The 17,568-nt window shown below is 48.0% G+C and overlaps 1 protein-coding gene across 1 annotated transcript in view; it reads left to right on the plus strand.

The window, feature by feature from the left end:
* LOC129704265 (tumor necrosis factor receptor superfamily member 6-like) overlaps positions 1-17,568 on the plus strand; it is a 40,999-nt gene that overhangs the window by 8,993 nt on the left and 14,438 nt on the right. The window contains exons 2-9 of the mRNA XM_055647272.1: positions 3,486-3,669; positions 5,581-5,715; positions 7,026-7,134; positions 8,745-8,821; positions 10,565-10,660; positions 13,677-13,702; positions 16,210-16,228; positions 17,443-17,465. Of these exons, the coding sequence (XP_055503247.1) occupies positions 3,486-3,669; positions 5,581-5,715; positions 7,026-7,134; positions 8,745-8,821; positions 10,565-10,660; positions 13,677-13,702; positions 16,210-16,228; positions 17,443-17,465 (669 nt within the window). The remainder of the gene's footprint in view (positions 1-3,485; positions 3,670-5,580; positions 5,716-7,025; positions 7,135-8,744; positions 8,822-10,564; positions 10,661-13,676; positions 13,703-16,209; positions 16,229-17,442; positions 17,466-17,568) is intronic.

Consider the following 17,568-nt stretch of genomic DNA (forward strand, 5'->3'; position numbering starts at 1 on the left):
ATATGCATTTCAAATGCAGCACGTACATATGTGGTTACGGATTGATAATACTATGGTGGTGGCTTATATCAACCATATGGGGAGCATAATAATCATTATTGTGCAACAAATTGGTCAAACAAATCTGGCAATGGTGTGTCAAAAGACATTTTAACTATCAGCTGCCTATGTCCTAGGAAGCTAGAACACAGTGGGAGACACCATGTCACGGGGTAAAATCTATGATTACATTGAATAGATGTCAAACCCAAAATATCTGCTAAATTTATTAAGCAGTTTGAAAGCCAGATATCAATTTGGTTGCACAAGACGGAATCACCAGTAACCCATGTATGTGACTTAGGAACCAGATTAGAGGCAGCAGCGATAGATGCCTATACGCTGGAAGGGGGAATTTCTGCTTTGCCTTCCTCCCTTCTGCCTCATCAGACGGGCACTTCGCAATACAGATGGGATCTGTCTCCGAGATATTGAACGTGCCCGACCGGCCTACACAGCCATGGTTCCCAGTTCATCACGACACGGTGGGCGAGTCACCTATGGATTTCCCTAGTGGACCATGGTTGCTGACTCAACCCGGTATCAGGCACAAGCCACCCATGCCAGGGAAACATCAAACTCCTGGATGCAAGTTTTGAATAGACCTTGCCAGGGACTGGGATTATCCAAAGGAACCATTACCACCATGTCGGCATCCCTGCGAACAGTCACTAAAAGCTAACATGGGTAAAATACTGCCACGACGCAGGGACAACGAACTATTCAACCACTGACGTATTGGAGTTCCTGGAACATCTACACCATGACTAAAAGGTGAGTTACAGTGCCGTAAATACAGCATGGAGCGCCTTATCTGCTTATCTAAAACAGCATGTCAGCAGAGCATGGGATCCCATCCACTGAAGGTAAACTTATGAAGGGCAACTATAATATAAGCCCCAAACACCCAGGTATATACCCATGTATGGGATATTGGTGTGACATTGACATGTCTCAGAGATGGCACCAGCCAGATCCCTCAGCTTGCTTAATCTATGTTTTTAAAAAACGCTCATGCTTATGGCTCTCGTACACGCTCACAGAGTCCGGTCACTCCATAAACCAGACTGGATAACATGGTGATTACCCCAGACGCATCACGTTCATATTTAGGTCTGGTTTGGTAAAATCTAACTCGCAGGTATATGGGACTAGGCGAGATTATGAGTTTGGCACGAACTAGTAGGGTCGAGATCGCCTGTGTTTTCCGTGCTGTAGTCGTTATATGGCTATATGGACCAGGAACGCCCAATTCACTGGTGGGATACCGGGCCTACCCAACAGAGTCCAGGTTGAGTGTGGTGACCCATCTACTACTATATATAGACACAACCCACAAACTTAGAGGGAGAGGAAAGCCTATGGGTCAACCACAGTAACCCAAGACGGGGTACGAGCCAAACCACTCCAAGGTGGCTCAAACAGGTACCGAAAGCTGCCGGAATAGATAATAATACATTTAATCCCATTCCACTAGGGCAGCATTGGTATCAGCGGCTGAACGAATGGACATCCCGGTTGACCACATTTTCAATACAGCAGAATGGTCAAGGGAACGGCGTTCAGAACATTTTGTTTTTATTATAAACCGTTGATAAACCTGATTTAATTGCAGGAGAATATTACAAACTGCAATATTAAATTAAGCTCAGAGGAGCTCTTTTATGTTGTTATTGTTAACAAATACCTTTCTGTTTCTTTTGAAAGCAGATCCACTGGTTGATTACGATAACACTTCCTCCCTCATAAACTTCGGCAGTGAGTGAAATAAAAACTGTTACACGGTTTGAAATCACAGACCTTTGAAGTCTTCACGGAATCACTCACGTGACTCCGAAGTAAAATAGTTAGATTAAACGAGTACTTACCAGTATGAAGTTTGATCTGTATTTTATGAGGAGTTACGGTGAGGGATTAAGTGCCCGCCGCTCCCACCCTCATTATATAGATCAAACTAATAAACTGATGTCTCGTGATCTTTACTATCTTACTTCAAATATTGTGTCTATTCTGTGATTTCACACCGCTGCTTCGAAGTATGCCGCATGCGCAGTACCTGCTGGGTTCTTCACTTAATCCCTCACCGTAACTCCTCATAAAATACAGATCAAACTTCATACTGGTAAGTACTCGTTTAATCTAACTATTAAACATGCCGAATAGTGAAAGGCCTGGATAGAGTGGATGTGGAGAGGATGTTTCCACTCATGGGGAAAGTCCAGGACCAGAGGTCATAGCCTCAGAATTAAAGGACGTTCCTTTAGGAAGATGAGGGGAAATTTCTATAGTCACATGGTGGTGAATCGGTGGAATTCTTTGCCACAGAAGGCTGTGGAAAACCAAGACGTTGGATATTTTTAGGCCAGAGATATGTAGATTCTTGATTAGTGCGGGTGTCAGGGGATATGGGGAGAAGGTAGGAGAATGGGGTAAAGAGAGAGAGCAGCCATGATTGAATGGTGGAGTTGGCTTGATGGGCCGAATGGCCTAATTCTCTTCCTATCACTTGTGAATCTATGAAGTTGGATTATAAATCTGCGCACTATGTTGTCTAAAGGTCCGGCACGGTGGACCAGTGGTAGAGTTGCTGCCTCACAGCACAAGATTCAATCCCGACTAGGGACGTTGTCTGTACAGAGTTTGTAGGCTTTCCCTGTGACCGCGTGGGTTTTCTCCAGGGGCTCCGGTTTCCTCCCACAGTCAAAAGACATACAGGTTTGTGGGTTGTGAATTGTCCCCGGTGTGTAGGATAGGGCTAGTGTACGGGGTGATCGCTGGTGGGAGCGGACATGGTGGGCTGAAGATCCTGTTTCAGCGCTGCGTCATTAAAGTCTAAAGTCAATAGACAATAGGTGCAGGAGTAGGCCATTCAGCCCTTCGAGCCAGCACCGCCATTCAATATGTTCATCCAGAATCAGTACCCCATTCCTGCTTTCTCCCCAGATCCCTTTATTCCTATAGCCCTAAGAGCTAAATCTTACTCTCCCATGAAAACATCCAGAGAACCGGCCTCCACCACCCTCTGAGGCAGAGAATTCCACAGACTCACAACTCCCTGTGTGAAAAAGTGTTTCCTCACTCTGTTCTAAATGGCTTACTCCTTATTTTTAAACTGTGGCCCCTGGTTTTGTACTCCCCCAACATCGGGAACATGTTTCCTGCCTCTAGCGTGCCCAAACCCTTAACAATCTTATATGTTTCAATAAGATACCCTCTCATCCTTCTAAACTCCAAAGTATACAAGCCCTGCCGCCCCATTCTCTCAGTCGCCTACCACTCTGTATGAAACAGTTACCCCTCAGGTTCCAGTCTTTTCTTCCTCCCCCCCCCCCACTCAGCTTAAACCTATGTCCTCTGGTTCTTGATTCCCCTACTCTGGGCAAGAGATTCTGTGCACGTCTACCTGTGAAGATAATGTCCATCAGTGCTGCGTTATATTTGTGCAGAACGTAAGAGGAACTCGTCCGTCCAGCTTGACGGAGAAGAACGTGGCTCTAATGGATTCATCGACTATCAGCACCTTCGGATTATCTCAGCCTGGCTTCAAGAGGTTGAAAAGGCAAATCAACTGTGGGCTTAAGGAGTATTGGTCAGCAGATTCAACCCGCTGTTGTGCCAAGTGCCTTGCAGGTGAGTGTGAAGTCTATTAGAAGCATCGAAACACAGAAAATAAGTGCAAGAGTAGGCCATTCAGCCCGTCGAGCCAGCACCGCCATTCAAAATGATCACAGCTGATCATCCAAAATCACTATCCCCGTTCCTGCTTTCTCCCCATATCCCTTGATTCTGTTAGCCCTGATAGCTCAATCTAACTCTCTCTTGGGAACATCCACGAATTGTAATGTATTTGCGGAGAGCTTTGACCCATAGAGTGATGCAGCGTGGAAATAGGCCCTTCGGCCTAACCGAACATGTCCCAGCTACACTACTCCCATCTGCCTGCGTTTGGCCCATATCCCTCCGAATCTGTCCTATCCATGTGCCTGTCTAACTGTTTCCTAAAAGTTGGAATAGTCCCAACCTCAACTACCTCCTGTGGCAGCTTGTTCCATACATCCACCACCTTCTGTGTGCAAAAGTTACCCCTCAGATTCCGATTAAATCTTTTCCCCTTCTTCAGCCTGTGTCCTCTGGTCCTCGATTCACCTGCTCTGGGGAAGAGACTCTGTGCGTCTACCCGATCTATTCCTCTCATGATTTTGTACACCTCTACAAGATCACCCCTCATCCTCCTGCGTTCCAAGGAATAGAGTCCCAGCCTACTCAATCTCTCCACTAGAGCTCACACCCTCTAGTCCTGGAAACATCCTCGTAATTCTCTTCTGAACCCTTTCCAGCGTGACAACATCTTTCCTATAACACAGTGCCCAGAACTGAACACAATACTCTGAATGCGGCCTCACCAACGTCTTGTACAACTGCAATTTCTCCCAATTTCTATACTCAATGTCCCATCTACAGTAAAAAAAAAGATTATAAAATTAAGATATCCACAGTGCACATATAAAGGATAAAGGGTACAACATTTTGTGCAACATTTGAAGGTCCAATTAAAGATAGTTCAAAGGTCACGATTGGGGTTGATGGGAGGTCAAGGCTGCCCTCTATCTGATGAGAGGACGGTTCAGTTGCCTAGCAACAGCTGGGTAGAAACTGTTCATGTAATGGAAGGATAATTGAGGGGGGATCTTATAGAAACGTACAAAATTCTTAAGGGGTTGGACAGGCTAGATGCAGGAAGATTGTTCCCGATGTTGGGGATGTCCAGAACAAGGGGTCACAGTTTAAGGATAAGGGGGAAATCTTTTAGGACCGAGATGAAGAAAACATTTTTCACACGGAGAGTGGTGAATCTGTGGAATTCTCTGCCACAGAAGGTAGTTGAGGCCAGTTCATTGGCTATATTTAAGAGGGAGTTAGATGTGGCCCTTGTGGCTAAAGGGATCAGGGGGTATGGAGAGAAGGCAGGTACAGGATACTGAGTTGGATGATCAGCCATGATCATATTGAATAGCGGTGCAGGCTCGAAGGGCCAAATGGCCTACTCCTGCACCTATTTTATATGTTTCTATGTTTCCATAATGAATGACGTGCAGGTGGACAAGATTAGTTTTGTTTAGTTTAGAGATACAGCGTAGAAACAGGCCCTTTGGGCCCACCGACAACACACCAACCAGCACATCCCCACACATCAACACTAACGTACACACACTAGGGACAATTTGGCATTGAATACATTTAAAACCAATCCAATTAACCTACGTTGGGAGTGTGGGAGAAAACCGAAGAACTCAGAGAAAATCCGCGCAGGTCACGGGGAGAACGTACAAACTCCACACAGACAGCACCCGTAGTCGGGATCGAACCTGGGTCTCGGGTGCTGTCAGGCTAGGAGCTCTCCGGCTGCGCCACTGTGCCGCCCGTTTAGTTGATCTTGCCGCAGGTCGGCATGAACATTGTGGGCCGAAGGGCCTGTTCCTGTGTCGTACTGTATTCTATGATTGACGTTCCATCTTCACATTTCCTTTACTTGCGTTTAAGGTCAGTACGTGAAAAAATCTTGCAGTGAAACCGAGAACTCCACCTGTCAAGAATGTGAGCAAACCAAAACATATACAGAGTTTGAAAATGGTGTGACTGCTTGTCATGCATGCAAGGCTTGCCAAGAGGACAACGGTAAGTAAACGTCTGTAAAATTGTCCCAAGACCATTTGATTCCGAGCTTTTGACGGCACTGGGCCTGTACTCGCTGGAGTCTAGAATGATGAGGGGCTGGGAGGGACCTCATTGAAACTTACCAAATAGTGAAAAGCCTGGATAGAGTGGGTGTGGAAAGGAGTGGGAGAGTCCCAGTGGGAGAGTCTAGGACCGGGCTGAGGCCATAGCCTCAGAATTAAAAGACGTACCTTTAGATAGGAGATGAGGAGGAATTTCTTCAGTCGGAGGGTGGTGAATCTGTGGAATTTGTTGCCACAGAAGGCTGTGGAGGCCAAGTCGACGAATATTTTTGACGGAGATTGACAGATTCGTACATTAGTACAGGTGTCGGTGGTTAAGGGGAGGAGGAGAATGGGGTTGAGAGGGAAAAGATACATCAGCCATGATTACATGGAGGAGCGGACTTGATGGGCCGAATGGCCTAATTCTGCTCCTGGACCCTATGACCTTATGAACTGTTCAGGGTCTGATCCTGGCCACAGGTGCTGTCGGCGTGGAGTTTGCACGTTCTCCCTGTGACTGCGTAGGTTTCCTCCAGATGAGGTCTGAAACATAGAAACATAGAAATTAGGTGCAGGAGTAGGCCATTCGGCCCTTCGAGCCTGCACCGCCATTCAATATGATCATGGCTGATCATCCAACTCAGTATCCCGTACCTGCCTTCTCTCCATACCCCCTGATCCCCTTAGCCACAAGGGCCACATCTAACTCCCTCTTAAATATAGCCAATGAACTGGCCTCAACTACCCTCTGTGTAGAAGAAGGGTGTTGACCTGAAATGTCACCTATTCCTTTTCTCCAGAGATGCTGCCTGACCCGCTGAGTTACTCCAGCTTTTTGTGTATATCTACAAAGAGGTAGATGGAAATCAGGACTGCTCTGTAGTTGGTGATTGGATGCCTCACGATGCCTATGCTTAAGACGATAAACTCAACTTGACTCGATTTTCTTTGTTATTGCCTCACTTCTAAAATGATTTATCCTTATTCCTGCAAAAAATTATCCTCAGCAGATAACCCATCTGGCCAACAATGTTTGTTCTTGCCATCTTCCAGTGTTTAATTCAGCTTTCCATTGTAAAATACGTGTGCAGAGAAATCACCTTGCCATTTCTGCCTGTTTCCTTGCCCCTTGACTATTTGAAAACTCCTTAACAAGTCTGAAGAAGGGAACTGACCCGAACCGTCACCCATTCCTTCTCCCCGGAGATGCTCTCTGGCCCGGTGATTCACTCCAGCTTTTTGTGTCTGCCTCCTTAACCTCCGCAGGTCAAAAAATAGAAGAGAATTGTACCACGACCAGCAACACGAAATGCAGTTGCAGAGAAAATTTCTTCTGTGATACAAGTCCATGCAAACGCTGCTCACTTTGCAAAATGTAAGTACGATCGGTCAGAATGATGACTTAGAGCGTAAAAACAAGGGACTGCGGATTTAATGATTTCAATTGAATATTTTATTGCCATATGTGACAAGTCACAGTGAAATTCTTCGCTAGCTTACTAAAGTTACAAATCCCCCCCCCCCCCCCCCCCCCTACCACGCCAGTTCCCCCTTCCTTCCCCCCCTCCCTCCCGGCTGTTCTCGGGTCCACCTTTATCGGTGCTGGTACCAGATGATGATACAGCGTGCTGGAGGAATTCAACGGGTCAGGCAGCATCTCTGGGGGACCAGGGATAGGCGCCGTTCCATCCTGTTTTCGAAACATCACCTATCTATGTTCACTTGAGATGCTGCCTGACCCGTCGAGTTACCCCAGCACTTTTTTTTTGTAAACCAGCATCTGCAGTTCCTTGTTTCTACCTCCTAGCTGTTTCATTTTCTTTAGACTTGAAAGACCTTTACGACTTTGTGAATTTCATTTATTTAAGATGGGTGAAGAACTGTAAATTTATTGATGGCGTGTTGTAGAGCTTCCTGGAAATTAAAACAAAGAAACAAGGAACTGCAGATGCAGGTTTACAAAAAAAAGAAGCACAAAGTGCTGGACTAATTCAGCGGGTCGGGCAGCATCTCTGGAGAACGTGGACAGGTGACGTTTGGGGTCGCCATCTATCCATGTTCTCCAGACATGTTGCCTAACCCGCTGAGCTCAGCATTTTTTTGGATATTTACTCTTTTACCCAGAGTAGGAGAATCAAGAACCAGAGGTTTAAGGTGAGAGGGGCCACAGGCGAGGCGCTGCTGCTGCACTCCATGGGCTGCACTACATCGGGACGGGTGAAGCGGGGCTGGACGCGGCGCTCAGACCCGACAGTCCCTTCGACCCGAGTAGTAGCAGTCAAATACGGGACAAGGGCGGTCCCGTATGGGACAAACCAATTTAGCCCAATATATGGGACGTCCCGGCTAATACTAGCAACCCTAGTGGTTATCCAAACTCAGGAGGGCCTCACTGCAAAAGTACTAAATTAAATTGAATACCTGGAGGTCCCGCTGAGTGATCAGTCAATCTGCCAGATGCCTCGAGATACATAGAAGATTCATGAGGATGTTGCCAGGACTAGAGGGGCTGTGCTGGAGAGAGAGGTTTGGCAAGCTAGAAGTTTATTCCTTGGAGCGCAGGAGGATGAGGGGCAATCTTACAGTGGTCTATTAAACCAAAGAGGGATAATAGTTGGATAGATCCTGTAGATAGATAGTCTTTTGCCCAGAGTAGGGGAATCAAGAACCAGAGGGACACTAGCTTTAAGGTGAGAGGGGTGAGATTTAATACAAATATGAGGGGCAACTTTGACACACAGAGGATGGTGGGTGTATGGAACGAACTGCCAGAGGAGGTAGTTGCAAACTCCGTGCATACAGCGCCCGTGGTCAGGATCGAAACTGGGTGTCTGGCGCCTTGAGGCAGCAGCTCTACCCGCTGCGCCATCGTGTCGCCCTTTGTGTTTCGGACTCGTCAGCTCAGTCAGAGCTGACTGACGGAAGGCTCTGCGCTTTGTTTACTGAAGTCAGTTACTTCCTGAAACGTATTATTCCTCTCCCCAGATGTGACGAGCCCAATGAAGAGATTGCCCACGCTTGTACACCCACCAATGACACAGTCTGCAGAGCGAGGACAAAAGGTGTGTGTCTCTCTTTTTCTCTCTGTTACATGTAACGTTAGTTGAATCAAGCAAAAGATGGGGGTGTCGCGGTGGCGCAGCGGTAGCGTTGCTGCCTTGCAGCGCCACGACCCGGGTTTGATCCCGACCACGGGCGCTGCCTGTGCGGAGTTCGCACGTTCTCCCCGTGACCTGCGTGGGTTTTCACTGCGTGCTCTGGTTCCCCGCCCCCCACCTCCCCCACACTCCAAAGGCATGCAGCGCCTTGTAGAGCCTCGGCATAACAATACAATACAATACAATACAATACGGTTTATTTGTCACATTGCACATAAGTGCAAGTGAAATGAATATGTCAGCAGCGGTACAATTATAAAGAACACACACAAAAACACAATAAAAATTTAACATAAACATCCACCACAGCATTCATCACTGTGGTGGAAGGCACACAATTTGGCCAGTCCTCCTCCATTTTCCCCCGTGGTCGGGACCTCAACCCTCCGCAGCCGCTGCGGGCGTCCAGATGGTAAAAGGACAAGGTACAAGTCCAGGTAAGTCCAGAGTCGGCTCTTCCCCACCGGAGACCGCGGCTTTAAGTTGGTGTAGGCCGCAGGCCGGCGGTCGAAGATTTAAAGTCCCCGCCCCGCCGCAGACAGAAGCACCGCAGTCCGCAGGGCCGGCGGTCGAAGCTCCCCTCCAGGGGTGTTGGTAAGTCCATGCCGGACCCGCGGTAGAAGTTGGCCGCGGGCCGGCAGTGATGGCTTCTTCCTCCCCCGGGTCCCCCACGAGGGATCCCGGGCTGTAGACGCCGCGCCAGCTGGAGCTGTGCAGACCGTGGCTTCAGGCTGCCGGCTGCCCCGGGCCAGCGAAACGGAGCGCTCCCCTCCAGCGAGCCCCAGCGAGGACTCGCCTCTCCACGCTGAGAGTCCACGCCGCTGAAGCCCCGGGCGTGTCTCCGGGAAAGGCCGCGCTGATCCTTGCTGTTAGGCCACGGGGGAGGCGACCTGTAAAAAGTCGCCTCTCCGTGGAGGAGGCGGCCGAAACAGTTTCCCCCACACCACCCCCCACACAAAGAAACATTAAAAACATACTTTAAAACATACTAAAAAAATTAGAAAAGTTGAAAAAACTAATGCGCTGCTGACAGGCTGCTGCCACTGCAGCGCCCCCACCGGCCCCCCATCCCTAGTCATAACATAACATAACATCGCATAACTATTCTAGTCCTGAGGAAATAAATGCAAGCATTGCGGACGCTTGCGATCTATTCCCCTCAGAGGTCAGCGGTCCCAACACAGATCCCTGCGGAATGTCACTGTTCACAGACCTCCAGCCAGAACATCACCTTTACAGCACAACCCTCTGCTTAGCTTATTTTGGAGATACAGGGCGGAAACAGGCCCGTCGGCCCAACGAGTCCGCGCCAACCAGCGTATCCCCGCACACAAACACTACCCCACACATACTCGGGACAATTTACAATCTTCACCAAAGCCAATTAACCTGCAAAGCTGTGCGTCGGTGGAGTGTGGGAGGAAACCGGAGCACCCGGAGAAAACCCACGCAGATCACGGGGAGAACTTAAGAACTGCGCACAGAGAGCGCCCGTGGTCAGGGTCGGGCCCGTGTCTCTGGCGCTGTGAGGCAGCAACTCTACCGCTGCGCCACCGTGCCACTCCTCTGTCTCCTCTGTGTGATTTGACCATCACTCTGGTAATTCTAATTCTAGCTACATATCATTTCCTTTTGTTTCATTTGCAGAAGACAACAGTCATTTGGGTTTGCTGACAATAATACCGATCATGATGATTGGAGTAGTTGGAGTTTTACTATACTGCAAAAGAAAATCCCTCCCATGTAAGTTGAAACACACCCACTTCATTCGGCCCTTGCAAGGAACATGATAATTGTAGAGAAAACTGTATTCAAATCTGGAGAACAGCACCTCGTATGGATAGAGGGACAGTGTTGGGGTAATTCCCTGGGCCAGGCAGCATCCCTGGTGGACCCAGATAAGTTCATTAGTGTGATAGAGCTAGAATCAGGTCATTTGGCCCATTAAGTCTACTCCGCCGTTCACTCATGGCTGATCTATCTCTCCCTCCTAACCCCATTCTCCTGCCCTCTCCCCATAACCCCTGTGACCTGTTCTAATCAAGAATCTGCTAATCTCCACCTTAAAAAAACATCCGCTGACCTGGCCTCCACAGCCGACTGTGGCAAAGAATTCCACCACCCTCGAGCAAATTCCTCCTCATCTCCATGTTGAAGGTATGTTCTTTTATTCTGAGGCTGCGGCCTCTGGTCCTAGACTTTCCCACATTCCAAGTCCACCATATCTAGGCAGGTTTTTACGGGTCGATTTCAATGAGGATCTCCCCCCCCACCCTCACCGTTCACTCTATCCGTGGTACAATTACAAAAAATGACTACACTAACATTAATGTTTTGTCTGTTTTCATGATCTTTGCAATTGCTGCTGAGTCTGAGTTGTGAGACGTCAACTAATGTTAGGTGGTTTGTAAAGTTTATTACCACAAATGTCGTGAAAATTACTCTCACTAACGGCAAATGGCTTTTATGTACTAACGTCCCCTGACTGACCGAAGGGTTACGTCTGGTGTAAGTTTGATCATAAGGTCATAAGTGATAGGAGCAGAGTTAGGCCATTCGGCCCATCTAGTTTACTCCGCCATTCAATCATGGCAGATCTATCTCTCCCTCCTAACCCCATTCTCCTGCCTTCTCCCCATAACCTCTGACACCCGTACTAATCAAGAATCCATCTCTGCCTTAAAAATATCTATTGGCCTTGACTTGGCCCCCACAGCCTTCTGTGGCAAGGAATTCCACAGATTCACCACCCTCTGACAAAAGAAATTCCTCCTCATCTCCTTCCTAAAGGAATGTCCTTTACATCTGAGGATATGACCTCTAGTCCTAGACTCTCCCACTAGTGGAAACATCCTCTCCACATCCACTCTATCCAAGCCTTTCACTATTTGGTCAGTTTCAATGAGGTTCCCCCCTCATTTTCCTAAACTCCAGCGAGTATAGGGCCAGTGCGGTCAAACGCTCATCATATGCTAACCCGGTAGTGGCACCAAAGGTGGTGAATAAACAGTTTGGTTTATTCAGACATTACATGGTTGTTTGGTCCTCTAACATGTTGTTATTGCTGCTGCTGCTGCTGAGCGAGGGTGTTGTCTTGAGCTCAGATACCTGTACTCATGATCTCAAGGTGAGATCTGCTTATGTAGCTGGACACTCCCCTTAACCCATGACGTTACGTGACAGCCTTCGTAACCACCGACGAGGGCCTGACCCCAAGTGGTCTGACCATCAGCTGACGCCACAATCCACTCATTCCTGGGATCGTTCTTGTTAACCTCCTCTTGACCCTCTCCAGAGCCAGCACATCCTTCCTCAGATATGGGGCCCAAAATTGCTCACCATATTCCAAATGCGGCCAGACCAGCGCCTAATAGAGCCTCAGCCTCAGATGTTACTTAAGTCGGAAACGGAAGTGCTAGCGCACGCGTTTAAATTCACCTTTCGTACGGTGTAGTACGTGTGAGAGACCACGGGGGGAGCTACAATGTGGAGACCACAGTGGAGCTCGGACGTGGAGACCATGGGGGGAGCTCCGAGGTGGAAACCACCGGGGGGAGCTCCGAGGTGGAGACCACCGGGGGGAGCTCCGAGGTGGAGACCATGGGGGAGCTCCGACATGGAGACCTCGTGGGGAACTGGGTTGCGGAAACGGCCGCATGCATATCCGGTAGGCGGCGCGACTCTCGTCAGCAGCGGCCTCTGCAGCCCGTCCGCGCTTTTATTATTTTTTGTCTATGTTTCTATGTAGTTTTTGTTATTTTTGTTTGGGGGGTGTGTGTGTGGGGGGTAAGGGGGTAACTTTTAAATCTCTCCCCGCACGGGAGACCCGACCTTTTCTGTCGGGTCTCCGTTGTCGTTGGGGCTGCGACGAGGAGCGGCCTCCAACAGGAGAAGACCGGGGACTCTGGTGCCGACGACTCACCTCACCGTCGCGGAGCTGGCCGAGTCCGGAGCGGGTGGAGCGGTGGTGGAGCGCTGCTGCTGCTGCGGCCCGACCTCCGGAGATTCGGAGGCTGCAACTGCGGGTCTGGTGGACGGCGGCACCGGGAGCCCGCGGGTCCCTGGAGGGAGACCGCTTTTCAGGGCTCCTGCAACGGCGACTTCTCCCGCCCGAGTTGCGGGGTTGAAGAGCTCCTGGAGCGGGGCCTGACATCACCGCCCCGCGCGGCTTGGAATGGCCGCGGGACTCTGCGAGCGCACGCCGGGGGCTCTAACACCAAGACCCGGTGTGCGACCTTGCATCACCCGGCGTGGCTTTAATGGCCGCGGGACAATCGCCATCGCCAGCCGGGGGCTTTGACTTTGACTCAGACATCGGGGCCGGGGGGGGGGGGGTGACTGACATTGGGGGGGGGGGGGGGGGGACTCAGACATCGGGGGGGGGGGGGGAAGAGTGCAGTGGAGAGATAAGTTTTTTTGGCCTTCCATCACAGCGATGTGCTGGATGTTTATGTAAATTATGTTGTGTCTTGGGTCTATTTGTTTGTAATGTATGGTTGCAGAAACGGCATTTCGTTTGGACCTCAAGGGGTTCAAATGACAATTAAATTGAATCTTGAATCTTGAATGCAGTGGAGCATCGCTAGCGAAACTGCCGAGGCGCACAAATTCAGAAAGATAGTAGCTGCCTTAAAGAATTGCTTACATTATTGCAAGTTTACATAAGTCGCCTCTTCTGTAAGTCAAGGAGGTGCCTATATATCAAAGTTTATGCATCTGTACCTAATAATAAAAGTTATTTCCATTTATTTCATTTCAGGTAATAGAAAGACAGAAGAACACCTGGTAAATATTATCTTTGTTTGCTATAATTGCAGAGAATTTAAATTAATAAGTTCACATGTGATAGGAGCAGAATTGAGCATAAAGACTATGCCAATTAATCATGGCTGATCTATCTCCTCACCCCATTCTCCTGCCTTTCCCCCCATAACCTCCGACACCTGTACTAATCAAAAATCTATCTATCCTTTCCCCCCATAACCTCCGACACCTGTACTAATCAAAAATCTATCTATCTCTGCCTTAAAAACATCCACTGACTTGGCCTCCACAGCCTTCTGTGACAATGCATTCCACAGATTCACCACCCTCTGACTAAAGAAGTTTCTCCTCTTTTTCTTCCTAAAGGAACATCCTTTAATTCTCTGTTCTTAGAGAACGACCTCTGTTGCTGGACTCTCCCACTAGTGGAAACATCATCTCCACATCCACTCCATCCAAACCTTTCACTATTCGCTAGTGGTCGAGGAAAGAGCGTTCACAACGCTTCCTCCTGTTGCCACCAATCTTTCCACCACCACACACAGGAAGCACAAGACAGGCTTGCACGCAGATGCCGAGAAATGCGTTCAGCTCTGGCTGAACAACTTCTAACCTTGTGTGTGGGATCAATAAGAAGAAGACATTTTTGGTAAACTTCAATGGTCTCCCCCATCATCCTTTTAAACTCCAGCGAGTACAGGCCCAGTGCTGTCAAACGCTCATGATTTGTTAACCCACTCATTCCTGGGATCATTCTCGTAAACCCTGTCCGCACCCTCTCCAGCGCCAGAACATCCTTCCTCAGATATGGGGCCGAACATTGCTCACATTACTCCAAATGTGGCCTGACCAGCGCCTTGTAGAGCCTCAGCATTACATCCCCGACAAGTGGGGCTTCACAAGAGGGACAGGTTGCACCTGAACTGGAGGGGAACTTGCTGCATATTTTGACAAAGATTTTGACAAACCCTCCCTATCTATAATACCACCCACTTTTGTGTCATCAGCAAACTGCAATCTTTATTTGAACAGTAGCATTTCGTACTCTAGCTATGCTCAAACTCCTCTGCATTATCTTGCACTAATTACCTTTGTGTATCTGTATCTGTAGATGGCTTAATTGCAACCATGTGTTGTCTTTTCGCCGGCCATAAAGCACGCAACAAAAAGCTTTTCACTGTATCTCTGTACAAGTGATAATGATAAACCAACGGAAAAAAAAAAACGTAAATAAATTCCGTGTATGGTTCAGCGGCAGAGTGGCACAACGGTAGAATTGTTGCCTCACAGCACCAGAGACCCGGGTTCGATCCTGGCCACGGGCGCTGTCTGTACAGCGGTTGTACGTTCTCCCTGTGACTGCGCGGGTTTTCTCCGGGTTTGCTCCGGTTTCCTCCCACACTCCAAATACGTGCAGGTTTGTAGGTTCATTGCCTTTGGTAAAAATTATAAATTGTCCCGAGTGTGTGTCGGATAGTGCTAGTGTGCGGGGATCGCTGGTTGGCGCGGACTCGGTGGGCCGAAGGGCCTGTTTCCGTGCTGCATCTCTAAACTAAAAAAGAAAGCTCAGGATTTCCAGTACATGATGGTTACATCACTCTCAATTTCTGCCAGCATAGAACAATCTTATTTTTAAAACACATCCGGTGTGCCAAACATTTTAAAACCACTTTCTGTGATTCAGAGGTAACGCAAATATATTTTTAGATTCTCAGGGTTGAAGTCTAGTTTAGTTTTGTTTAGAAAGACGTGGTCTGCATTTATTGACTTACTACAAGTATAAAGTACAACAGTAATTAAAAAAAATAAATGGTGCCAGGATCTGGTAATTGGGGATGAAACTTATGAAGTTGATATATCCCCTTTTTGCCTGTTTTTTTATATTAGAGTAATTGTTTCTCTTTCTTTTTATCTTTTCTAGGGTCTATTTCTTAACTTTCTTCTCTAACTATTTTTCTAATGGGCTTTCTAGCACTATCACGACTCTTTCTCACTTTCCTTACTTCCTTTATTTCTATATTTCTTAAAGCTCGAAAAATGAAGGGGTACAACAAATGTAATAAGATATATGTGGCGTGTATTACTGTAACTTATTGTACTTTAAAAAAAAAAAGAAAAAAAAGAGAGAGAGAGGTACAGCGCGGAAACAGGCCCTTCGGCCCACCGAGTCCGCACCGACCAGAGATCCCCTCGCACAAACACCATTCCACACACGTTAGGGACAATTTACATTTGTGCCAAGCTAATTAACCTGTTCGCCTTTGGAGTGTGGGAGGAAACCGAAGATCTCTGAGAAAGCCCACGCAGGTCGCGGGAGAACGTACTAACTCGGTACAGGCAGCACCCGTAGTCGGGATCGAACCTGGGTCTCTGGCGCAGTGAGGCAGCAACTCTACCGCTGCGCCACCGTGCCGCTACATCATACTCTAAACATTATCAGCACGAAATGTAGATGAAATCTACAGCACATTCATTGGTCTACTTGTGATACCTTTCTGAAGTGTTTTTTTTTGTCTTTTTCTCCACAGGAACAAGTTGCAATTATTGGTAATTATTTATGAATTGAGATTTGTTTACCAGAAAAAAAATGTATAGTATCATTGCTTGTATACGGGATAGGACACAAAGTGCTGGGGTAACTCGGTGGATCAGGCAGCATCTCGGGAGAACATGATTAGGTGATGTTTCGGGTCGGGAGCCTTCTTTAAAAAGGTATCTTCAGGGGCGGCACGGCGGTGCAGCGGTTGAGTTGCTGCCTTAATGCGACTGAGACCCGGGTTCGATCCTGACCACGGGTGCTGTCTGTACAGAGATTGTACTTTCTGCCCGAGATCTCGTGGGTTTTCACTGGGTGCTCTGGTTTCCTCCCACACACCAAAGACATACAGGTTTGTAGGTTAATTTGGCTTTGGTAAATTGTAAATTGTCCCTTGTGTGTAGGATAGTGTTAGTGTACGTGTGATTGCTGGTCGGCGCGGACTCGGGGAGGCGAAGGGCCTGTTTACGTGCTGTTTCATTCAATAAACTAAACTAAACTAAATTAAATAAACCTATCCATGTTCTCCAGGGATGCTGAGTTACTCCAGCACTTTGTGTCCCATTGCCTATTAACTTGCATCTGCAGTTCCTCATTCCTATTTTTTTATGTGGGATATTTTTACTGTGCATTAAATCTTTTCCCGGCAAAAAGAAAGTGCTGGAGGAACTCAGCGGGTCAGGCAGCGTCTGTGGATGAAATGGACAGGCAACCTATTGGGTTGGGACCCTTCTTTAGACTGCTTTTAGTAGGAGGGAGAATGCTGGCAAAGAGAGGTGGGCGTGGGACAAAGCCTGGCAAGTAATAGGTGGATGTGCGCAAAATGCTGGAGTAACTCAGCGGGTCAGACAGTATCTCTGGAGCGAGGGAATGGTTTACATTTCGGGTCTGAAGAAGGTTCTCGACCTGAAACGTCACCCATTCCTTCTCTCCGTAGATGCTGCCTGACCCGTTGAGCTACTCCAGCGCTGTCTTTGGTATAAACCGGCATCGGCAGGTCCTTCCTACTTTAATTGATGGGTGGATACAGGTGAGGGGGTGGGGGGGGGTTGCTTTGTAGATGGGTGGAGTAAGTGACAAAGGCTGGATATGAAAAGGAGACAAAAGGCTGTCAGATAAGGTGAGAGGTGGAGGTGTAAATAAACACATTTTATTGAATATATTTGAATTATTTTTCGTAGCCACTCCTGTTACCTGAGATTTAACAATCTTATTTGTTTTCCAGCTTACAAAGAGGTCAAACCAGAGGTGGGTATCAGTCATTGTTTCACAGGGGGAGGAGATTAGAAGTGGCAGCTTTAAAAGAAATATTCTTAGTTACATCCCGACAGTCTGTCAAGCGGGATTGATC

This window comes from Leucoraja erinacea, chromosome 15 (genome assembly GCF_028641065.1).
Source record: "Leucoraja erinacea ecotype New England chromosome 15, Leri_hhj_1, whole genome shotgun sequence".
Lineage (NCBI taxonomy): Eukaryota > Metazoa > Chordata > Chondrichthyes > Rajiformes > Rajidae > Leucoraja > Leucoraja erinaceus.